This window comes from Panulirus ornatus, chromosome 29, assembly GCF_036320965.1.
Source record: "Panulirus ornatus isolate Po-2019 chromosome 29, ASM3632096v1, whole genome shotgun sequence".
Taxonomy (NCBI): Eukaryota; Metazoa; Arthropoda; class Malacostraca; order Decapoda; family Palinuridae; genus Panulirus; species Panulirus ornatus.
The window spans coordinates 15,368,166-15,388,822 of record NC_092252.1 but is presented as its reverse complement, the minus strand read 5'-3'; the positions used below and the strand labels follow the sequence as shown (position 1 = coordinate 15,388,822).

At 39.5% G+C, this 20,657-nt stretch overlaps 1 protein-coding gene and 1 long non-coding RNA gene across 4 annotated transcripts in view; one reads left to right on the top strand and one right to left on the bottom strand.

The window, feature by feature from the left end:
* The window catches only part of LOC139758143 (uncharacterized), a 42,175-nt gene extending 41,632 nt beyond the window's left edge, over positions 1-543 (top strand). Inside the window, exon 3 of the long non-coding RNA XR_011714771.1 lies at positions 143-543. This is a non-coding gene — a long non-coding RNA (uncharacterized lncRNA). The remainder of the gene's footprint in view (positions 1-142) is intronic.
* LOC139758142 (putative helicase mov-10-B.1) overlaps positions 1-20,657 on the bottom strand; it is a 93,741-nt gene that overhangs the window by 28,654 nt on the left and 44,430 nt on the right. For all 3 annotated transcript variants that reach the window (XR_011714770.1, XM_071679292.1, XM_071679293.1), the window contains exons 15-19: positions 16,526-16,648; positions 10,579-10,793; positions 9,439-9,596; positions 4,962-5,102; positions 1,982-2,089 (exon numbers count right to left, since the gene is read on the bottom strand). Coding sequence is in view for 2 of the 3 variants with exons in the window: in XM_071679292.1 (XP_071535393.1) it covers positions 1,982-2,089; positions 4,962-5,102; positions 9,439-9,596; positions 10,579-10,793; positions 16,526-16,648 (745 nt within the window). In the remaining variant the exon portion in view is untranslated. The remainder of the gene's footprint in view (positions 1-1,981; positions 2,090-4,961; positions 5,103-9,438; positions 9,597-10,578; positions 10,794-16,525; positions 16,649-20,657) is intronic.

Genomic DNA, 20,657 nt, shown 5'->3' with positions numbered 1-20,657 from the left:
ACTTTTAAAGTCAACTTTATCATCTCTATTATCATGATCACCTTGATTCAGAACCATTTCAGCTATTTCACAATCAGTTGATGAATGACAGATGAACTTTCATTGTCAACATTAAAACTTCTTCGATTTCCCCTTCTTCCAGCTTAATGATGGACTCTGGAGGCTTTTCTGACATTTTCAACAGTATCTTTGTACCAAAGAAGAGAGAATAAGCAAAAAGCAGAGTAATACATGTAGGTCTGGTGGAGAAAATGGTTTGTAACAAACCGGCACCAACAGAGCATCAGAGCCCAGCATGGACAAGTGAGGTCGTGTGTGGAATTTTCCACTTGTAATGTCATGTTGCTGCTCAAAAAGTTTCGGATTTGGAAACATTTCGGATTTTCAGATAGGGATGTTCAACCTGTGTATGTGATTCGTTGATAATTTTCAAAAAGGCAAAACTGTAAATGTTTGTAAAATTACCTGCCACATTACCTCACTTTTGTTTGGAAACCTTCTGCTTCATAAAATTACTTTCCAACTATCCAAAGACAGATCTAACATATTATTTGGGATCATCATCTATCTAATCCTCTAAATCTAGCTAAAAGCTGCTCAATTTCCTTCCCAGCAAACTTAGGGTATTATGCTCTCACTGGCATGGCAGGAGGATGAGTGACAGTGGGGAGAAATCATCTTGTGCTTTAACCTCAGCCACCACTAAGCAGCCTCAATATTAAGGTGCAAAACTCAGGGTAAACATCCATCCAGATGCTTCACTCAGCTCACGTAAATATCCACACTGAACCAGTGAAGGGATAAATAAACAAAAGCTTCCACACTAAAACAAGTTTTATCTATTCTTTGTGCACCAAAATGATAATCAAGTGAAACTAATATCTCCATTCATACCCCGACCCTTAAACAAAAAATGCCTCAAATGAACAGTCATTCCCATGGTAGCCTCATCTGAAAAACTTCTACCTCACAGCAATTTACTCTAAACTGCTTCATCTCTCATGGACAAGCACTTTCCCCATCACCTTTAACCATTATACTACAAAATTACTTCAATAAACTGACACGCCCAACATGGTCTTATTTTCTTTTCTTTCATACTCATCTGCTAATTCCCATGTTAATGAAATAGTGCTAGGAATATGGAAAGAAAAGACCTTATTTGCTCACAACCATTCTCTAGCTATCATGTGTAGTGCAACACATCAGCCCCCTATCCACAACAAGGCCTCCAAGACCATTCTGTGGTTTCCCCTGGCTGCTTCAGATGCCCTGGCTCAGTCCATGGACAGCACATCACACCCTGCATACCAAATTGCTCCAATTCACTCTATCCCATGATTGCCTTTCACCCTCCTGCATGCTCAAGCCTCAAGCACTTAAAATATTATTCACTTCCTTCCATTTCTGACACATGTATTCTCTGTATCAATCTATCCTTACTAATTCTCCCCATTGGGGCTAAACCACTTTAGCAAACCCTTTTCACTTTACCATCTCAAAAAGCTTTCAATCATGTGTCTTTCAAATGATTTTTTGACAAATCTTTCTTGCAAGAATTTAAAGAAAAGATAATCAAAGGTGACCAGAAATAAATAAACTAGAGCTGTCATATGTGAAACCTTTCTGTAAAACACAGGCAACTTGCACCACAATTAGATGCAAGTCAATCATGGGTCTTTAAAATTCAAACTAAAGAGCAACTTTATCCCAGATTATTTCAAATTTCTGGCATGGAGCTTGCCTACAATCACTCTGAAATCAATTTATTCTATTCACTCTGTACATAAAAGATCTTCATACAGTTACCATATCTCTCTTTAACTTTTCTCAAAAACACTTTTGTTGCATTTCTTTAGCATGGATATAAAGCCAGGACTGTTTGTTTACCAATGCTCATACCAACTACTTATCTTGTTCTAATTTACTTTCCCTTCACCAACTCCATTATCTTTCCATATGTATTACGCGAAAAACATACCTTCTCTACTTGTCGTCTGTAGGGAGTTATTATTCCAATCTCTTTAGCACGGATCTTTGGACTACGTGAGTTAAGGAGCTTCCTCACATAGTCAACAACTGTAGATACCTAGTAACAGAAAAATGCAATTAACACTGGAAAACTGCTGTGACTGTTAAAATAAAAATGAAATCAAATGAAATGTCTGCACAGAGAAAAAAAATCAAAACATTTGGTACCAAAATCAACAATGGAGTATTAGGGCAAAAGTATTCACATACTGTAAGGGTTGTAATTATCTATTCTAAGGCTAATGCAAAGAACACACGAGCATAAATAATAAAAAACATTCATACTGTCTACACTTTTGTGAACTGGCATCTTCCGAATCACACAAGGCTAACCAGTCCAAGTAAATGACACAGAATAATGCCTATACTAATGCACTCCAATACAATAGTGACGCATCAAAACAGCCTCATCCAAAATCTCTATGCACAAACCCCAGGTGCCTAAAACACTCCACTTACTCCCTATTCACTCATGCTCAAAGCATCCTGTTCTATACCCAGCAGCACCTAATTACCTTACCCTTATTCACATTCACTCCTAATTTCCTTTTTGTTGTTTGTATCCAGTCTGCCACCAGAATCGAGTCATCTGGCAACAGAAATGATTCACCTCCAATGCCCCCACCCTAATTATACCACAGACCTGATTCCCACTCTAAAACCCTTGCATACCTCCCCTATCATACCATCTACAAAAATATTGAATAACCATTGACATCACATGTCCTTGATGCAAACACAGTTTTACCAAGAACACCTGTTCTAGTTCCATTAAATGACTGTGGTGCTAATTTTCATCACTGACTTACCTGCTAATCTATTCAAAAGAGACATTTCCACCCCCAGATCACAAAAGAATACCCACAATCATTACAAAGATATATCATCCCTTGTACTGCATATTCTTTCTGAGAAGGTAATTTCCCTCTACCACTTCTGAAACCACACTGCTATTCCCATGTCTGATGCTCTGTACATGCCTTCACCCTCTCAATCACTACCTCCCCATATAATTTCCCAGGAATACTCCAGGTTTATGCCTCTGTAGTTTGAATACTTACCTTTAACCCCTTTGCCTTTGTACAATGGCACTATGCACGCATTCCGCCAATTCTCAGGTACTTCACCATGATCCATACATACAATGAATATCTTTACCAACCAATCAACAACACAGTCACCCCCCTCTCTTAATAAATTCAACTGTAATACCATCCAAACCCGCCACCTTTCCAGATTTCATCTTCCGCAAAGCTTTCGCTACCTCTTCTCTCTTAACCAAACCATCTCCCTGATCCTCCACTTCACACACCACCCTAACCAAAACATCCTACATCTGCCACTCTATCAATAAAAACATTCAACAAACCTTCAAAATACTCACTCCATCGCTACCTGTTACTACTTCCCTCTTTGCCCCTTCACCAGTGTCTTGTGTGCATTATCTACCTCCTTCCAAAACATCTTTTTATTCTCCCTAAAGTTTAATGATACTCTCTTAACCCACCTCTCATTTACCCTCTTTTTCAGCCCTTGCACCTTCCTCTTGACCTCAAACCACCTTCTTTTATACATCTCCCAGTCATTTGCACTCCTTCCTTGTAAGTATCGTCCAAATGCCTCTCTTTTCTCTTTCACAAACAAATTCACTTCTCCATCCCACCACTCACTACCATTTCTAATCTGCCCACCTCCCACCCTTCTCATGCCACATGCATCTTTTGCACATCATCACTGCCTCCCTAAATACATCCATTCCTCACCCACTCCCCTCACGTCATTTGCTCTCACCTTTTGCCATTCTGAACTCAATCTCTCCTGGTACTTCCTCATACAAGTCTCCTTTCCAAGCTCACTTACTCTCACCACTCTCTTCTCCCCAGCATTTTCCCTTCTTTTTTGAAAACCTCTACAAATCTTCACCTTCCCCTCTAAGCACATTAACATCCAAAAGTCTCTCTTTTACACACCTATCAATTAACACATAGCCCAATAATGCCCTTTGACCATCTCTCCTACTCACATACGTATACTTATGTATTTTTTTTTTTTTTTTTTTTTTTTTTTTTTTTTGTCTCCCGCGTTTGCGAGGTAGCGCAAGGAAACAGACGAAAGAAATGGCCCAACCCACCCCCGTACACATGTACATACATACACGTCTACAAGATCTTCATCACTTCCATTCACAACATTGAATATAAACAATATTATTTGATATATCGTTTCTCTTACTGGGAAGTTGTATATCATAGTTGCTCTATACATCAAACTTCTCAAGTGAGGAAGTGATGTAAGTTATGTTTTTCAGCTGTATGCTTGGGTTGTTAGTAACATTACCAACTACATTCACAAACATGCAGTTTGTCTGTTTACCTTTGTCTTTGTAATGACTTTGTCCAACATGAGGACAAGCTAGACACTTAATTATTCAAGAGTCAGGTCTACATACACTTGCACAGCTCCAATTAACTTCTTCATTCTTTTCCTCATACCCTATTTCCTTTTCATCCAAGATGGCCATGATTGGGGTATATTTTGGTTATGCCAATGTAAAAACTATAAAAAATATTGAAGAAAATAACACACAGAATAAACTGACAAAGTATTCCATGTTATTTTTCTTTTTTAAAATCTACTTACCTTTATCAGTAACAAAAAGGCAAAAACAGAAACCAAAGACATAACTAGCTACTTTTTCCATTCCAATCTTTGAAAAGTTATGATATAAAAGAGAAGGATTTCCAGACTCCAGCTAAATTCTGCCCCTTAATCACATTTTAAAAAGTGCAGGAGATACATGGGTAGTTAGTTTCTCCCCTATTACAAAGGATATAATTAAAAAAACTAAGAAAAATATATAAATACATCCAAGTATAACAATAATTATACAAAAGACAACACAAAACCTCTGAAGAAAGTTTATTACACACCTCAAGAGCATTGAAGAAACTAGGTGAGTTTCCTTCTCGTTCATCTTTCCCTTGCACCGCATGGAAGATAAGGGGGAAATTTTTCTTTGGTAAATATTCCCAGTTACATAGAGATGTCACTAAGGCACGGTCTGCACAAACCTGCAAACATGAGAAGTAAACCATTTCAACAACTGCTGACACTTCAACTTATGTACCAGTGCTTTGTAAGAACTCACATTATTTTACACAACCATATTAAAATGAGTTTTGAGCTTTTTGTTGTTCTTCTTTTGATGTGTGTGTCACATGTGGCAGGAACAACAAGAATGTTGTTGTTATTATTATCACTATTATACAAAACTGCTGTTTCCTGCATCAGCAAGGTAGTGCCAGGAAACAGACAAAGAATGGCCCATCCACTAATGTATCCACATCCAAGCCCCACAGACCTTTCCATGGTTTACCCCAGATGCTTCACATGCCCTGGTTCAGTTCACTGACAGCACATTGACCCCAGTATACCACATCATTCCAATTCACTCTTATTCCTTGCAAGCCTCTCCCCCTCTTGTATGTTTAGGCCTCAATCACTCAAAATCTTTTTCACTCTATCCTTCCAACTCCAATTTGGTCTCCCTTGTTCCCTCCATCTCTGACACATATATCCTCTTTGTCAATCTTTCCTCATTCATTCTCTCCATATGTCCAAACCATTCCAACACACCCTCTTTTGCTTTCTCAACCACACTCTTTTATTTTCACACATCTCTCTCCCCCTTTAATTACTTGCTCAATCAAACTACCTCACACCAAATACTGTTCTCAAACATTCATTTCCATCACATCCACCCATCTCTGCACAACCCTTTCTATAGCCCATGCCTTGCAACAACATAATATTGCTGGAACTACTAATCCTTCGCATATACCCCTCACTGCGCTCCAATATAACGTTCTCTCTTTCCACACATTCTTCATCACTCCCAGAACCTTCATCCCCTCCTCTACCCCATGACTCGCTTCCACTTTCATGGTTTCATTTGCTGCCAAGTCCCCACCCAAATATCTTAAACACCTGACTTCCTCCAATTTTATTCCATTCAAACTTACATTACAAATGATTACTGTGTGGCCATCAGCAACTCATGGGTGAGCCATTTTGATACCTGCTTCTATCACTACACATCAAAACTTGGGAACTCTCTACCCTCTCATGTCTTTCCCAGTAACTATAACCTGACACATTTCAAAAAACAGGTTTTATATTTTCTAAAAAATGAATAAATACTTTCCTTTATCTTTTCGACGTGCTGTCAATGGATTGAACCAGGGCATGTGAAGCGTCTGGGGTAAACCATGGAAAGTTCTGTGGGGCCTGAATGTGGAAAGGGAGCTGTGGTTTCAGTGCATTATACATAACAGCTAGAAACTGTGTGAACAAATGTGGCCTTTGTTGTCTTTTTCTAGCGCTACCTCGTGCACATGCGGGGGGAGGGGGTTGTTATTTCATGTGAAGCGGGCTGGCGATGGGAGTGAATAAAGGCAGACTATGAATTATGTACATATGAATAAGACAAGGGAGCAAATGGGAACTTCAGTGAAGGGCGCAAATGGGGAGGTGATAACAAGTAGTGGTGATATGAGAAGGAGATGGAGTGAGTATTTTGAAGGTTTGCTGAATGTGTTTGATGATAGAGTGGCAGGTATAGGGTGTTTTGGTCGAGGTGGTGTAGAAATGAGAGGGTTAGGGAGAATGATTTGGTAAACAGACAAGAGGTAGTAAAAGCTTTACGGAAGATGAAAGCCGGCAAGCAGCAGGTTTGGATGGTATTGCAGTGGAATTTATTAAAAAAGGGGGTGACTGTATTATTGACTGGTTGGTAAGGTTATTTAATGTATGTATGACTCATGGTGAGGTGCCTGAGGATTGGCGGAATGCGTGCATAGTGCCATTGTACAAAGGCAAAGGGGATAAGAGTGAGTGCTCAAATTACAGAGGTATAAGTTTGTTGAGTATTCCTGGTAAATTATATGGGAGGGTATTGATTGAGAGGGTGAAGGCATGTACAGAGCATCAGATTGGGGAAGAGCAGTGTGGTTTCAGAAGTGGTAGAGGATGTGTGGATCAGGTGTTTGCTTTGAAGAATGTATGTGAGAAATACTTAGAAAAGCAAATGGATTTGTATGTAGCATTTATGGATCTGGAGAAGGCATATGATAGAGTTGATAGAGATGCTCTGTGGAAGGTATTAAGAATATATGGTGTGGGAGGCAAGTTGTTAGAAGCAGTGAAAAGTTTTTACCGAGGATGTAAGGCATGTGTACGTGTAGGAAGAAAGGAAAGTGATTGGTTCTCAGTGAATGTAGGTTTGCAGCAGGGGTGTGTGATGTCTCCATGGTTGTTTAATTTGTTTATGGTTGGGGTTGTTAGGGAGGTGAATGCAAGAGTTTTGGAAAGAGGGGCAAGTATGAAGTCTGTTGGGAATGAGAGAGCTTGGGAAGTGAGTCAGTTGTTGTTCGCTGATGATACAGCGCTGGTGGCTGATTCATGTAAGAAACTGCAGAAGCTGGTGACTGAGTTTGGTAAAGTGTGTGAAAGAAGAAAGCTAAGAGTAAATGTGAATAAGAGCAAGGTTATTAGGTACAGTAGGGTTGAGGGTCAAGTCAATTGGGAGGTAAGTTTGAATGGAGAAAAACTGGAGGAAGTAAAGTGTTTTAGATATCTGGGAGTGGATCTGGCAGCGGATGGAACCATGGAAGCGGAAGTGGATCATAGGGTGGGGGAGGGGGCGAAAATCCTGGGAGCCTTGAAGAATGTGTGGAAGTCGAGAACATTATCTCGGAAAGCAAAAATGGGTATGTTTGAAGGAATAGTGGTTCCAACAATGTTGTATGGTTGCGAGGCGTGGGCTATGGATAGAGTTGTGCGCAGGAGGATGGATGTGCTGGAAATGAGATGTTTGAGGACAATGTGTGGTGTGAGGTGGTTGGATCGAGTAAGTAACGTAAGGGTAAGAGAGATGTGTGGAAATAAAAAGAGCATGGTTGAGAGAGCAGAAGAGGGTGTTTTGAAATGGTTTGGGCACATGGAGAGAATGAGTGAGGAAATATGTGTCGGAGGTGGAGGGAACGAGGAGAAGTGGGAGACCAAATTGGAGGTGGAAAGATGGAGTGAAAAAGATTTTGTGTGATTGGGGCCTGAACATGCAGGAGGGTGAAAGGAGGGCAAGGAATAGAGTGAATTGGATCAATGTGGTATACCGGGGTTGACGTGCTGTCAGTGGATTGAATCAGGGCATGTGAAGCGTCTGGGGTAAACCATGGAAAGCTGTGTAGGTATGTATATTTGCGTGTGTGGACGTATGTATATACATGTGTATGGGGGTGGGTTGGGCCATTTCTTTCGTCTGTTTCCTTGCGCTACCTCGCAAACGCGGGAGACAGCGACTAAGCAAAAAAAAAAAAAAAAAAAGAATATATTCATATGTGTGTGTGTGTATATATATGTATACATTGAGATGTATAGGTATGTATATTTGCGTGTGTGGGCATGTATGTACATACATGTGTATGTGGGTGGGTTGGGCCATTCTTTCGTCTGTTCCCTTGCGCTACCTCGCTAACGCAGGAGACAGCGACAAAGTAAATAATATATAAATATCAAAAACATGATCTGAAACAGTTCTTTAATCATAAAGCCAAAGTTCTGATGAAGTTCAACCTTCTTGAGAGCAGTGCTGATTGGAGGGCAAAGAGTATGGAATATAATCTTAAAAAAATAAGTTGGTGAATATGAGGAATTAAAAAAAATGGATTGAAACTGTACACCCAAAAACTGTTTTGGAAGGATACTGACAAATGAATACATAGACACGATTACAAGTGAAAGTAACACAAAATACAAGTAATAATACATAATAAGCAAAGGGGCAGGAGACAAGATGGGATAGTATTTTCATGGAAGACAGAAAGTAAAAAAAATACACTGAAAGTGTGTGACTATGATGTATAAAGGTAGCACCTGCTTTCTCCATCCTATTTCTCATGTATCTATCATTTAGTAGAAAGCTAAAAGCAATGAATGGTTTTCAATCAAAAATCTTAATACTGCATTTGGGTCTTGGACACTTCTGTCAGGCTTTCTCTATCCACTTGGTATTTGCATAATATTTAGGATGGGTCACATTGCTCTGAATGCATCAAAAATTACACTCAAAACACATGCATTGACTTTAAAAGTCAATTCTAACACTGATCTTCCAATTCAGAATTACTTACATTTTAACAATATATAAAAATAATTGCTGAAAATATTTTCAATATCTGGTCATCTACTGGTGATTGAAAATAATGAAACCAAAATTTTACTGAGCGGATTGAAAATAATGAAACCAAAATTTTACTGAGTGGAAGATGTAACAAGTGATCTCATTTTACAAATTTAAAAACTCTAGTCCCAAAAACTGACACTGATTTACAAACACACTACATTTACCTTTAACTCAGATTTGTAGAACATTTCGTTTGGCTCCTTAAGAATATCCTTATGTGATCGATAGTTATTCAGCAACTTTGTCACTACTCGATTATTGAAGCGTCCATTGATGGGCTGGTACATTTCCATTTCCATCAGCCTCTCCAAGTATGACTTGTCTGTCATGTATAGATACAAGAACATTTAAAAATATTCCCTCTTTCCTTTAAAATGCAATTTTACTATTCATTCAGCTAATACAATAATATGATTAGAAGTAAAAGTCTTACTCAACCATTCTACTTATGACAAGAGCACCTTTCCCGCAATAACAGTTGGATGGCACACACATTTTCATAAAATACTTTAGAAAACAGGGAAAACACTCTAGAGCAACAATTAAAGCACCTTGATAATTCTACATGACAATTTAGCTACCACACTAATGAGGTTGGCAAAATTCATCCACCCAGAGAAATAAGAACCTGTTATAACAAGTGACATCTAACTCGGCCAGAATGAAAAAAGTACAAAACATAAATACAGACATGGTACGGGGAAAAGACGAGTAAGGGGAAAATGAGAAGATATAACAGTTTGAAAAACAGAAATAGAAGCTAACTATCTATCTATCTTTTCTCTGATGCCTGTTCCCTTCTGGAACTCCCTTCAGGGGGTGGCCATGGCAATAGAGTCACCATAACTAGTGAACTCTACTACCACTTTTTAGCCTTTAGTGCCTCACCCTTAACAGGCCACTGGCAAAGGACAAATCTAGTAGAGTTTGTACTGGCTTCTACCTAATATTCCTTCTGACTACTTCTCCCTAACAATCCTGCCCATTATTCTTACCAACTACTTCTACCTTATGTTTCTACCTAATGCTCAGACCTAAATGTTCCTACCTACCTCTACCATTGCTCCTATGATTTTGCCAAAAGGCTGGGCTAGCACATAGGGCTCACCACAAGAAAATCAAGAATTACAAAGAATGAGCCGAGCGAATTAAGTGCTGTCAAATACTGGTTATATACCTCCCTGGTCGTTGGATTCTTCCATTGAAGTGATTTCTTTGTTAACCACAGTCAATCAGCCTGTTGCACTAGTACCAAAAATAAGATCATACCTAAGGCATACCACATAAAATGTGACAATACTAACCTAAACCATTATCAGAGAAGAGGTTGCCCGAGGAGAAACACTGAGAGTTTCTGATAACAGGCCCCAGCTGATGAGGATCTCCTGTCAGTACCACCTGGCAGGCTTTTGTCACTATGCCCGCTAAGGGAACTATGGCTTCAGGTTCCATAGCATGTCCACACTCGTCCAGGAAAATATGAGTTATGTGACCAGATGGAATGGAAGCTGTAACAATCCTAAAAATTAAAAAGAAAACAATTTTCAGAACTTGATATAGTTTTCAAGATAATTCATCCTAATAAAACATAAAGGTCACATTCATCTAGGCATCCATATCAACTGCCTTATTTGAGATGTATCAAGTTAAACTCTCAAACACTCCACCCTAGACTCTCAGGAATTCGGTTCAAATCTACGTAATAAATACAGTGAATATTTTGATATTTCCTGCTATCAAAACAGGCTTTTCAGTCATAATCCAAATACACTAAGGAAAAAAAACAGCAGTACAATCATTCAAAACACTAAATAGTACACAATATAAGCACAGTTTAGTTACTTCTCATAATGGTGTTTACAATTTTCATATCAATTTCTACCTTCAACTTACCTTTTTCTAACCTATCAATCTACAAACAGCTGACCTTCTGCTTCTCTATATGCAGCAATATAGGACCTATGTAAAACCTCCAAAACTTTATGTCCATGATGAATCTTCACTAATTCCTTCATACTTACTCTCCTTTGATACAAATCAACCCCACTTTTGTTCTACTATCTTGCATCCTACTTAAATAGACTTAAAAGATGTCTTCATAAATCCAAGCTGCAATCCTTCCTGAGAGGATTGTTCCTTACTTCATCTCATCTACTGACTTTATATAAAACTCTATAATACCAATGTATTTCAGTTCCAAAAATGATCAATCACCTCTTGGATTACACTTTCATGTTATCCATTTTTCTGCTTAAGGATAAGTTACATAAAAGACCAAACAAAGCATCCTGGTTTCCTCAGTTTCAAATCCATCATTAATTATCCTCTCTCACCTCCCTACTGAATGTGGCCAGCTTCCTGTGCAAAGCAAAATCCCCACAGGAGATCCAGAGACAAGTGGGCAAAGGTAAAAGTTCAAGTGTACCCTTTACATGACTCTGATATAGAAAGATAAAAAAGTTCTGGTAATTCCAAAGAATTATGTCATACACAATAGCTGTACCTATGAGATCAAAATTAAAAAAATCTGAATCATGAGTATATCAACTTCAATAAGACAAGATCTAACATGGGTACACAATATCTTCAAATTCATATACATGATTTACTCATTTATCATACTTAATCGCTGTCTTTAGCGTTAGCGAGGTAGCTAAGGAAACAGACGAAAGAATGACTCAACCCACCCAAATACACATGTATATGCATAAAAGCCCACACACGCATATACATATACCTATACATTTCAACATATACATAGATATACATTTTTTAAATTTATATTTTCACTATACTTTGTCACTGTCTCCTGTGTTAGTGAGAGAGCGTAAGGAAACAGATGAAAGAACGGCCAAACCCACCCACATACACATGTTTATCCATACATGCCCATGCACGCACATATACATGCCTATACATTTCAACATATACATATATATACATGTGAGAAACTGCAGAAGCTGGTGACTGAGTTTGGTAAAGTGTGTGAAAGAAGAAAGTTAAGAGTAAATGTGAATAAGAGCAAGGTAATTAGGTACAGTAGGGTTGAGGGTCAAGTCAACTGGGAGGTAAGTTTGAATGGAGAAAAACTGGAGGAAGTAAAGTGTTTTAGATATCTGGGAGTGGATCTGGCAGCGGACGGAACCATGGAAGTGGATCATGGGGGGGGGGATCCTGGGAGCCTTGAAGAATGTATGGAAGTCAAGAACATTATCTCGGAAAGCAAAAATGGGTATGTTTGAAGGAATAGTGGTTCCAACAATGTTGTATGGTTGCGAGGCGTGGGCTATGGATAGAGTTGTGCGCAGGAGGATGGATGTGCTGGAAATGAGATGTTTGAGGACAATGTGTGGTGTGAGGTGGTTGGATCGAGTAAGTAACGTAAGGGTAAGAGAGATGTGTGGAAATAAAAAGAGCGTGGTTGAGAGAGTAGAAGAAGGTGTTTTGAAATGGTTTGGGCACATGGAGAGAATGAGTGAGGAAAGATTGACCAAGAGGATATATGTGTCGGAGGTGGAGGGAACGAGGAGAAGTGGGAGACCAAATTGGAGGTGGAAAGATGGAGTGAAAAAGATTTTGTGTGATCGGGGCCTGAACATATAGGAGGGTGAAAGGAGGGCAAGGAAGAGAGTGAATTGGATCGATGTGGTATACCGGGGTTGACGTGCTGTCAGTGGATTGAATCAGGGCATGTGAAGCGTCTGGGGTAAACCATGGAAAGCTGTGTAGGTATGTAAATTTGCGTGTGTGGACGTATGTATATACATGTGTATGGGGGTGGGTTGGGCCATTTCTTTCGTCTGTTTCCTTTGCGCTACCTCGCAAACGCGGGAGACAGCGAAAAAAAAAAAAAAAAAAAAAACATATACAAGCATATACATATATACACATGAACATATTCATACTTGCTGCCTTTAATCATTCCCGACACCACCCCGCCACACATGAAATAGCATCCCCCCCTCCCCCCGCAAGGTAGCGCTAGGAAAAGACAAAAGGCCACATTCGTTCACACTCAGTCTCTAGCTGTCATGTGTAATGCACTGAAACTACAGCTCCCTTTCCACATCCAGGCCCCACAAAACTTTCCATGGTTTACCCTAAATGCTTCACATGCCCTGGTTTAATCCACTGACAGCAAGTTGACCCCAGTATACAATATCGTTCCAATTCCCTCTCTGTTCATTGCACGCCTTTCATCCTCCTGTATGTTCAGGCCCGATCACTCAAAATCTTTTTCACTCCATCCTTCTACCTCCAATTTGGTCTCCTGCTTCTCCTCATTCCCTCCACCTCTGACACACATATCCTCTCTGTCAATTTTTCCTCAATCATTCTCTCCATGTGACCAAACCATTTCAATACACCCTCTTCTGCTCTCTTAACCACACTCTTTTTATTACCACACACCTCTCTTACTCTTTCATTACTTACTCGATCATACACCTCACACCACATATTGCCCTCAAACATTTCATTTCCAAAACATCCACCCTCTTCCATATAACCCTAGATTTCATTTCCAAAACATCCACCCTCCTCCGCATAACCCTATCTACAGCCCATGCCTCGTGACCAAAGAACATTGCTGGAACCACTATTCCTTCAAACATACCCATTTTTGCTCTCTGAGATAAAGTTCTCGCCTTCCACACATTCTTCAACGCTCCCAGAACCTTCGCCCTCCACCCACCCTGTGACTCACTTCCGCTTCCATGGTTCCATCCACTAATAAATCCACTCTCAGATATCTAAAACACTTCACTTCCTCTAGTTTTTCTCCACTCAAACTTACCTCCCAATTAACTTGTCCCTCAACCCTACTGAACCTAATTACCTTGCTCATATTCACATTCACTCTTAGCTTTCTTCTTTCACACACTTTACCAAACTCAGTCACCAACTTCGGCAGCTTCTCACACGAATCAGCCACCAGCACTGTATCATCAGCGAAACAACGATAACAATGGGAATGGCATGATAAAAATCTATGAAAACATTCCAAAGATTGTGGAAACAATACGATCTCTGTTCTTGACAAAAAATTCAGTTCACAGCTCACTTGAGAATGCAAATACGAAAACAAACTAAATTCAATTAAGTATATTACACCAAACAGTGTTTAACACCCTGGCCCGCTTATAAATAAAAACTGACTCATTTCTTCACCATGACTGTCTCTGGATTTATTCAGAGGTCTTTAAGTCAATCTAAAATCCTTATATATACAAGGAAGTCAAGTAAGCTTTATATCTATTACTTAAACTATGACACCTCAGAATCCAACAAAGATCATGCAAAAGTTAGAGCCAACAATGAATGACTTTTTGAAGTCTCTGAGATTACCACAGTCTGGTTTAACTCATTTGGTGTTTCATTAAATTTTTCATCTTATCTTCTGGGTGCAAAAAATATAAATATCCCCTTCTCCAATTCAAGAACAGGTGCAATGAAAAATAAATACTTTTTCTTAAGAATTAACAAAACCAATCCTTGTTTAGGAATTACACATTGACTGGACTGGCTCATCCTATGTATGAAAGTTTACATTCACGTACTCTTAATAATTTTTTTATTTCTATTATAAGGCAGAGAAAAATATCAAAATCAATTATTTCTTTCCTTATCAATTAAGAGTTAATCAACTGTAGTTTAGGAAAACACTTTAGTTTCCAAACAAGCCAATCTTTTAAGTACCAGTTGCAAGGACACAGTTGAGGTGAGGCATAGTCTAGTGGGAAAAAGATGAATTGTTTTTATAAAATGTTGAAGAATTGTTTCTCTTGTCCAAACTTGATATCAAGTAGTATTCTACAGGCATTAGTTTATGCAATGCCTTTGTGTTCATGTGCTAAGTAACTATGGTTTTAGAAATCCAAACAATGTTAGAAAACAAATTCTAATAATCGTTTTTGTGCTGTCATAAACAATTTAAATATTGTGGCCTTTAGGTTACTGGGAGGAAAAACTCTTATAATATTAAGGTTGCAGGCACAGAGAGTTGTGGACACCAAGACAAGTCCCCATAGAAGTGTGCAACTGCTCACCATAGTCACTCAAAGGTTAGTGAGCCTCTAAATGGTTTCAATTACTAATCCTTTGTTAAGGGTGCCATCTATGGCAGTAAATAGTCTAAAATGCATGCAGAATTCAACCTGAGATGGGAAATTACTTGTGCTCATTGATGCTATTAGCACCCTACTACATGGGCAATCATTAACCCCAATAGCAACAAAATGGTTAAAATCTCTTTTAAGACCAGAGTTTTCAAGAGCACCATGAGAAACAGTCTTTGAAACAAAAAGCATATTTTCTGCCCTAAATGCTCTGAAAAAAAGACAGCATTAGTAATCCAGTGTTTGGCATTCAATAACTGTAGAATTACCACCACCTACATAAATATAAAGCCTTTTTGAGCCTATCTTACAAAAACATTTACAGGAGACAAAGATCACTGCATCAACAGCTAATATATTACATGAAGCTATTCATTCAAAGTGAGTGTTACAATCAGTTCCATTAATGATATCCAGCAAACTCTCTTTTCCCTTTGGGAAGTATATTTTTTCTTCTATACTTGCTCACTTCTACCATCTTAATAAGACAGTGTCAGGAATAAAAACTGAGCTGTCAAAGAAAAAAAAATTCTTGCTTGGCTCGTACTTCTGCTCCTTCTTTTAAGTAGTAGTAACTCTGCAAATACTGCACCTCAGTTGCCCTATGCCTGTACTGCATTAAAGGGTGAGGCACTACAAGCTAAGAAGCAGTATAGGTGTTCATTAGTTATGGAGACTCTACTGCCATGGCCAATCCCTTGAGGAAGTTCTAGCTAGGAACAGATATCAGAGATATAGACAGATATATGTATATATCGATACAGGTAAGGGTAACTTCCAGCACCCTAACTCACAACCCTCTCAATTTCTGTCTACCACATACAGAGTTATGTGCATAGGATTCTTTCTCCCCTATTCCTAAGGAAAATTTTGATATCACAATAACTATCAAAATGGATAAATGCATAGCTATTAATGGAATATTAATTCAGCAAAAAACTTCCAACAAATTTCAATTACCTTCTACCAATGATCCATTGTGATGTGCCTTTTTTCCATGGCAGAAAGGGTAAAAGACCAAAGTACACTGTCTGTTGAAAAAAAAAATTCTATAAACATTTATAAAGGAATGAAAAGCACTCAAACAACTTTCCAGTACTATCACTGTAAATGTAAGATTCTGAGTTACACGTACTTGCTAGCAGCTGCCATTGTGCAAACAATGATCTTGAACTCCATCAGTTTGCCCATTGTAGGGAAATACACATCGTTGCCACTCAAATTGGATACCTCACGAAGGTGGTCAGGAATACTTGAGCTGTAAAGAAGGGAAAATTCATTTTCGTACAATTTACACTAAAAAACAAAAAAGGTGGAGTAAAAATGTGTGAGGAAACCCCATGTTTAATTATATCAAATCTGGATGTACAGGCAGATGAACTCTACAAATATTAAATGCGTTTGCTTTATCCTTCTTTTTTATACGTTTGCCATATCCCACTTCAGCAAGGTAGTGTCAGAAACAAAGAAATGGCCTCATTCATTCTCATACACTCTCAAGTTGTAATGTATAAAGCACCAAAACCAGAGAACTCTATTCACATCCACTTCATATGCCCTGTTCCAGCCCAATGGCAACATATCATCCCCAATATATCATTTTGCTCTAATTCGTTCTATCCCTCGTCATACTTCACACCCCCTTGAATGTTCAGAACCCGAACCTTCAAGCATCTTTCACTCCATCCTTCCATCTCCTCCTTCATATACTCCTTTTCCTTGTTAACTCCACTCCAGATGTGTTTTCCCTCTTAGTTAACCTTTATTCACTCCTCCTCTCCAAATCCTTTCATAACACTTCCTTCAGTTCCCTCATACATACTCTCCTTACTAGCACACCTCTCTCTTATCCTATCATTTCTTATCCAATCAACCTTCTCCTAAAATTTCATTTCTAACACATCTACCCTCTTCTTTACATTTCTGTCTTAGGCCCACACACCCTCTTCTTTTCATTTTTGTCAAAGACACACAATACGCATCCATACAGTACCAATGGGACTACTATACCATCAAATATCCCTATCTTTGACCTTAAAAGACATCACTCTCTCTTTCTGCGCAGTTTTTAGTGAGTCCAACATCTATGCCCACTCACCTGCCCTATGGATACCTTCAGCTCCCTGGTTCAATCTGCTGCCATATTCACTTCCAGACATCTAAATAACTACACTTCTTCCAAGTTGTTCTCATTCAAACACTCTTCTCACTGCTAAACCTAATAACTTTGCTTTTATTCACATTTCTATCTATCTACATCTCTGATGCCTGTTCCAACTGGAACTCCCTAAAGGGGGTGACCATGGCAATCTATATCTCTGATGCCTGTACCAACTGGAACTACCTCAATGGGGTGGCTATGGAAATAGAGTTCAAATTACTAGTGAACTCCAGAGCCACTTCTTAGACTTCAGTGCCTCACTCTTAATAGACCATTGGCAGAGGGCAACTCTAGCAGAGTGTTTGCTGAGGCTCCTACCTAATGTTCTCACTGACTACTACCTAATGCTCCTGCCTAAATGTTCCTACCTACTACTTCTATCTATTGTTCCAACCATTTTGCCTAAAGGCTGGGTTAGTGCACAGTGCTCACCGCAGGAAAATCTAGAACTGAAGAATGAGCTGTGTGAGTTAAGTTTTGTCAAGTGTTATGTGTAACAAGGAAAGACTATGTTTGTGGACAGAATGCCAGTAGTCCATATGTCGGTAAGGCAGAAAGGAAAGACAACTACCTGGGTTGGAGGAGACCAACTTGGCAACCAGTGAAGTGCTGGCTCACTGCGCAACTGTCATTAACCCTCCCGATACCCAGGCGGGTAGTACTGGTAATATACCTCCCTGGTCATTGGCTCCCTCAGGTTTTATGATAGGGGTGAAAGAATACTTCCCACGCATTCCTCGCGTGTCGTAGAAGGCGACTAGAGGGGACGGGAGCGGGGGGCCAGAAATCCTCCCCTCCTTGTATTTTTTAACTTTCTAAAATGGGAAACAGAGGAAGGAGTCACGCGGGGAGTGCTCATCCTCCTCGAATATATATATATATATATATATATATATATATATATATATATATATATATATATTTTTCTTATTTAGCTTTGTCGCTGTACATGCACATATACATACATGTACATACCAACATACATGCACATACAAACATATACATATATACACATGTACATATTCATGCTTGCCTTCATCCATTCCTGGTGCTACCCTGCCCCACAGGAAACAGCACTGCTACCCCGTTTCAGCAAGGCAGTGCCAGAAAAACAGACAAAAAAGGCTACATTCATTCACACTACATCTCTAGCTGTCATGCGTAATGCACCAAACCCAGAGCTCCCTATCCGCATCCAGGCCCAACAGCACTTTCGATGGTGTACCCCAGATGTTCCCACCCCAGTATACCACTGGGGTGGATCTATACTACATCATTCCAATCCAATCCTTGCATGCCTCTCACCCTCATGTATGTTCAGGCCCCAATCACTCACAATATCTTATATTCCATCCTTCCCCTTCCAATTTGGTCTCCTGCTTCTTGTTCCCTTTACCTCTGACACATATATCCTCCTTGTCAATCTTTCCTCACTCATGCTCTCCAGATGTCCACTCCATTTCAACACACCCTCTTCTGCTCTCTCCACCACACTCTATATTTCCACACATTTCTCTTACACTTTCATTACTTACTTGATCAAACCACCTCACACCACCTATTGTCCTCAAACATTTCATTTCCAACACATCCACCCCTCTCCGTACAACTCTATCTGTAGCCCATGCCTCGCAACCATATAATATAGCTGGAACTCCTATTCCTTCAAATATAACCATTTTGCTCTCCAATATAACAATCTCTCTTTCCACACATTCTTCTTCATTCCCAGAACCTTCGTTCCCTACCCCACCCTGTGACTCACCTCTGCTTCAATGGTTCCATTCGCTGCTAAGTCCACTCCCAGATATCTAAAACTCTTCACTTCCCCCAATTTTCCTCCATTCAAACTTCCATCACAATTAATTTGTCCCTCAACCCTAATGAACCTAATAACCTTGCTCTTATTCACATTTACTCTCAACTTTCTCCTTTCACAAACTTTTCCAAGCTCAGTCACTAACTTCTGCAATTTCTCACTCGAATCAGCCACCAGAGCTGTATCACTGGCGAATAAGAACTGACACTTTCCAGGCCCTCTCATCCCTAACAGATTGTATACTCACCCTTCTCTCCAAAACTCTTTCATTCACCTTCGAAACCACCCCATCCATACACAAATTAAACAACCATGGTGACATCACACACCCCTGCTGCAGACCAACCTTCACTGGGAAACAATCACTCTCCTCTCTCCCTACTTGCACACATGCCTTACATCCTTGGTAAAAACATTTCACTGCTTCCAGAAACTTACCTCCCACACCATATTCTCTTACGACCCTCAACAAGGAATCCCTATCAACCCTGTCATATGCCGTCTCCAGATCCATAAACACTACATACAAGTCCATCTGTTTTTCTAAGTATTTCTCACACACATTCTTCAAAGCAAACACCTGATCCACATCCTCTACCACCTCTGAAATCACTCTGCTCTTACACAATCTGATGCTCTGTATATACCTTCACCCTCTCAATCAATACCTTCCCATATAATTTCCCAGGAATACTCATTAAACTTATGCCTCTGTAGTTTGAATACTCACCTTCATCCCCTTTGCCTTTGTACAATGGCACTATGCATGCATTCTGCCAATCCTAAGGCACTTCACCATGATCCACACATACACTGAATATCCTTACCAACCAATCAACAACCATCACCCCCTTTCTTAACAATTTCTACTTTAATAAATACAATCCAAATCCACAGCCTTGCCAGATTCCATCTTCTGCAAAACTTTCACTACCTCTTCTCTCTTAACGAAACCATTCTCCCTGACCCTCTCACTTGGCACACCACCCCGACCAAAACACCCTACATCTGCCACTCTTTCATCAAACACATTCAAGAAACCTTCAAAATACTCACTACATCTCACTTCATCACTACCTTCTATTACTTCCCCCCTTGCCCCATTCACCAATGTTCCCATTTCTTCTTTCGTCTTTTTTTTTTTTTTTTTATACTTGGTCGCTGTCTCCCGCGTTTGCGAGGTAGCGCAAGGAAACAGACGAAAGAAATGGCCCAACCCCCCCCCCATACACATGTATATACATATGTCCACACACGCAAATATATATACCTACACAGCTTTCCATG